Source organism: Colobus angolensis, unplaced genomic scaffold (genome assembly GCF_000951035.1).
Source record: "Colobus angolensis palliatus isolate OR3802 unplaced genomic scaffold, Cang.pa_1.0 Scaffold1, whole genome shotgun sequence".
Lineage (NCBI taxonomy): Eukaryota > Metazoa > Chordata > Mammalia > Primates > Cercopithecidae > Colobus > Colobus angolensis.
The window spans coordinates 18,878,108-18,882,814 of NW_012110918.1; the positions used below are offsets into that span (position 1 = coordinate 18,878,108).

The 4,707-nt window shown below is 45.7% G+C and overlaps 1 protein-coding gene across 2 annotated transcripts in view; it reads left to right on the forward strand.

Annotated features, from left to right (window-relative positions):
* The window catches only part of NARF (nuclear prelamin A recognition factor), a 39,609-nt gene that overhangs the window by 11,281 nt on the left and 23,621 nt on the right, over nucleotides 1-4,707 (forward strand). For both annotated transcript variants that reach the window (XM_011928353.1, XM_011928441.1), the window contains one exon: nucleotides 2,577-2,709. In XM_011928353.1, coding sequence (XP_011783743.1) covers nucleotides 2,577-2,709 — 133 coding nt within the window. The remainder of the gene's footprint in view (nucleotides 1-2,576; nucleotides 2,710-4,707) is intronic.

The window sequence follows — 4,707 nt, forward strand, 5'->3', positions numbered from 1 at the left end:
GCCACCTTGCCCGGCTAGTTTTTTTTTTTTGTATTTTTTAGTAGAGACGGGGTTTCACTGTGTTATCCAGGATGGTCTCGATCTCCTGACCTTGTGATCCACCCGTCTCGGCCTCCCAAAGTGCTGGGATTACAGGCTTGAGCCACCGCGCCCGGCCGTCTGTGTCACTTTATACTTCCCTAAGTGATATGGGCAAACAGCTGTGTGCAGCCATCCTGGTCACATTCAATATCAAATTCAGTTTTTTCCAACCTGATGCATAGAAAATTGTATCTCATTTGCATTTTCCTGCTTATTTAGAGAAGTTGGTTGCCCCAGATTATGTTTATTGACAGTTTATATATAATCTTATGCTGCTTGTACAGTCTACAACTTATATTTTAGTACGGTGTGAGATGTGGATACATTCTTTCTCCTTTTTTTTTCTTTTTTGAGATGGAGTCTCACTGTCTCCCAGGCTGGGGTGCAGTGGCGTGATCTCAGTTTACTGCAACCTCTCCTTCCTGGGTTTAAGCAATTCTCCTACCTCAGCCTCTCAAGTAGCGGGGATTAAAGGCATGTACCACCATGCCCAGCTAATTTTTGTATTTTTAATAGAGACAGGGTTTCATCATGTTGGCCAGGCTGGTCTCAAACTCCTGACCTCAAGTGATCTGCTCGCCTCGGCCTCCCAAAGTTCTGGGATTACAGGTATGAGCCACCATGCCCGGCCGGATACATTCTTTTCTGTTCGAAAAAGTCAAATTGTTCCAGCATCTTCTGTTCTTCCCCCGTTGACCTGAAATACCCCATCTCTCTCATATATTGATAGATGTGCGTCCATTTCTTTCTTTTTTCGGCCTTCGCCTTGTTGGCCAGGCTGGTCTTGAATTGCTGGCCTCAAGTGATCCACCCGCCTTGGCCTCCCAAAGTGCTGGTATTACAGGTATGAGCCACTGTACCTGGCCTTCTTTTTTTTTTTTTCTCCCATTACTTCCACCCCACCCTCCTGCTGCGTGTCTATTTTTTTATTCTTTTTTGAGATGGAGTCTCGCTCTGTCGCCCAGGCTTGAGTGCAGTGGCGCGATCTTGGCTGACTGCGACCTCTACCTCCTGGGTTCAAGCAGTTCTCCTGCCTCAGCCCCCGAGTAGCTGGGATTACAGGTGCACACCACCATGTCTGACTAATTTTTGTATTTTTAGTAGAGATGGGGTTTCTCCCTGTTGGCCAGGCTGGTCTCGAGCTCCTGACCTCAGGCCATCCGCTGGCCTCGGCCTGCCGAAGTGCTGGGATTACAGGCATGAGCCACCATGCCCGGACCCTGACTCTTTTTTATCTGAACCTGTCTTCTATTGCACTGCCAATATCTAGTTTTGGTTTAAGGATACTGATAGGCTTGTGGTTTTATGCTAGTTTATGCAATATTTTTTTAGAACAGTTTGTAGATGAGGCTTACTCACAAAATGTCTCGGGCCTGGTTACTTTTCTTTTCTTTTCTTTTTTGAAAGTCTCGCTCTGTCGCCCAGGCTGGAGTGCAGTGGAACGATCTCAGCTCACTGCAACCTCTGTTTCACTGAAACCTCCACCTCCTGGGTTTAAGCAATTCTTCTGCCTCAGCCTCCCACAGTTCTGGGATGACAGGTGTGAGCCACCATGCCTAACCAGGCTGATGACTTTTAAGAGGCATCTTTGGATGCCATTTTAGTGTGTGTGTTTTTTTATTGTTGTGTAATTATTTCAGTTATTCATTGGTCAATGTTGTAATTTGTATTTTCCCTTTAAAATTATTTATTTTTTCCAGATATGTACATTTACCGATATAACATTGTTCCTGAAATTGACAAAGTCTCTTAGATCTGTAGTTACGTCTCTTTGAAGACAGAGTATCGGCCAGGCCAGATGGCTCATGCCTGTAATCCCAGCAGTTTGGGAGGCCGAGGCAGGCGGATCACAAGGTCAGGAGTTCGAGACCAGGCTGCCCAATATGGCAAAACCCCATCTCTACTAAAAATACAAAAAATTAGCTGGGCGTGGTGGTGGGTCCCTGTAGTCCCAGCTGCTTGGGAGGCTGAGGCAGGAGAATCACTTGAACATGGGAGGCAGAGGTTGCAGTGAGCGGAGATTAATGGTACCACTGCACTCTAGCCTGGACAATAAGAGTGAAACTCTGTCTCAAAAAAGAAACAACAACGAAAAAGAAACAGAGTATTACTCTGTCACCCAGGCTAGAGCGCAGTGGCTGTGGCTGTTGCTAAGTGTGATTATAGGCTCTGCAGTCTTGAACTCCTGGCCTCAAGCGATCCTCCTGCTTTAGCCTCCTGTGTAGCTGGAACTGTAGGCATGCACCACTGAAGCCAGCTCATGTTTCATTTTTTAAATCCTGACTTCTAAAAAAATATTTACCAGAAGCCCAGACCTCACCATAATCCTGATTGTTTTTCTTCTTTTTCCTTAATTACGTTTGCCGGTGTTTGTCTATTTTATTAGTCTTTGCATAGGCCATCCATTACGTTGTTCTGAATTTCTCATTAAGATGTGTAACTTTTACTCCTTGTGTAATCAGCAGATACCTGACATTCTCTATTTCTTCTTCTAGAAATGTGATACCTCAAAGCACAAAGTGCTGGTAGTGTCTGTGTGTCCTCAGTCTTTGCCTTATTTTGCTGCTAAATTCAACGTCAGTGTAACTGATGCTTCCAGAAGACTCTGTGGTTTCCTCAAAAGTCTTGGTGAGTCATCCTTTGATAAATTGGGAATGTATAACTTGAGTTTATAAGTGCCCTTTTTAATCTAAAGTTCGTTTTTCAAGGACGCAGGGTATGTAAGCAACTTCCAAAAGAGTCTCTCGGAACGTAAAAAGACGTTGTCCCGTGTGTCATGAAAACCCAGCCTCTGATCGATGGTAGACGAGTGTCACTTGTCTCCTTTACTGTGCACAGACGGGTGTTTTGTTACACAACGGGAGTGACCCCTCTGGGACCAAACAGTGACCGTCTCTGACAGCACGGACAGGGACACTGGGAGATTCCCACACTGGCCCAGCAACCTCCAAGTCACCCCTCACCCCCAGAGGGTGTATTTGATAAACAGTCACTTCTGAAATGATTAGTGTCTGGTTTCCCAAGAAGCTGTCTGAAGAGCAGAGCAGAAAGGGAATGGGCTTGTGTCCTTTACCTAAGGAATGAATGAAAGGTAGAAATTTAAAAATATAATCAAAGAACTCCACATCAGCACTGGAGTAACACTGCCTGAAATGTTGATGCATGATGCTTCTGCGTCTTCTGCTTTGGTCAAACTGGAACTGCCTCCCTCCATTTGCTTATAGAGGGGCTTTTATAGCCTTGAGCATCCTCATAGCATGATGGTCAATGTGCAAGTTCAGAAAAGGAAGACTGAGCAAGTTGCCAAATAAGAGTTTGTTGTTGTTGTTTGTTTGTTTTTTGAGATGGAGTCTCGCTCTTGTGCCCCAGGCTGGAGTGCAATGGTGCGATCTCCGCTCACTACAACCTCTGCCTCCTGGGTTCAAGAGATTCTCCTGCCTCAGCCTCCTGAGTAGCTGGGATTACAAGTGCGCGCCACCACACCCAGCTAATCTTTGTATTTTTAGTAGAGATGGTGTTTCACCATGTTGGCCAGGATGGTCTTCATCTCTTGACTTTGTGATCCACCCACCTTGGCCTCCCAAAGTGCTGGGATTATAGGCATGAGCCGCCGCGCCTAGCCAAAAGTTTTTATTATTCTACAGTGGCTTCTAAAAATTGTAAATATTGGTCAGGTTTGGTGGCTCATGCCTGTAATCCCAGCACTATGGAAGGCCAAGACCAGAAGATTGCTTGAGGCCAGGAGCTCGAGACCAACCTGGACAACAAGATCCCATCTCTGCTAAATAAGTACATAGATGTAGATATATTGGGAATTACTGGTGAAATAAAATGATATTTGGAATAAGGATCATCAGGACAGGCTTGAAGTCTGAGCAGCAGCCTGGGGGTCCTGATGCTCCCTGTTCCCTAGGTGCCTGGGCTCTAACAGGGCCTGGTCATCTAGCACATAATGTGCTGCCGCCAAAACCCAGCTACAGCAACAGGTGCACACACATTAGGTCGCTCCTTCATGCATGTCATCGTAAAGCCTTGGGTTAGGTTAGTTTTACTGAAGATCAAAGTTGCCGGCCGGGCGCGGTGGCTCAAGCCTGTAATCCCAGCACTTTGGGAGGCCGAGACGGGCGGATCACGAGGTCAGGAGATCGAGACCATCCTGGCTAACACGGTGAAACCCCGTCTCTACTAAAAAATACAAAAAATTAGCCGGGCGAGGTGGCAGTCGCCTGTAGTCCCAGCTACTCGGGAGGCTGAGGCAGGAGAATGGCGTGAACCCGGGAGGCGGAGTTTGCAGTGAGCTGAGATCCGGCCACAGCACTCCAGCCTGGGCGGCAGAGCGAGACTCCGTCTCAAAAAAAAAAAAAAAAAAAAAAAAACAAACAAAGTTGCCAAATGCTATGTTTTCTCATGATGAAATTTCTTATTTGGGGATAGATTGTTAAAATTATATAATGGAATATTATATATCAATAAAATGTATCCACAGTAAAATTGATTTCTTAATGTAATATTTTAAAATTTATAATATTTCTTTTTTTTTTTGAGACAGAGTCTCGCTCTGTCGCCCAGGCTAGAGTACACTGGTGCCATCTCGGCTCACTGCAAGCTCCACCTCCCAGGTTCATG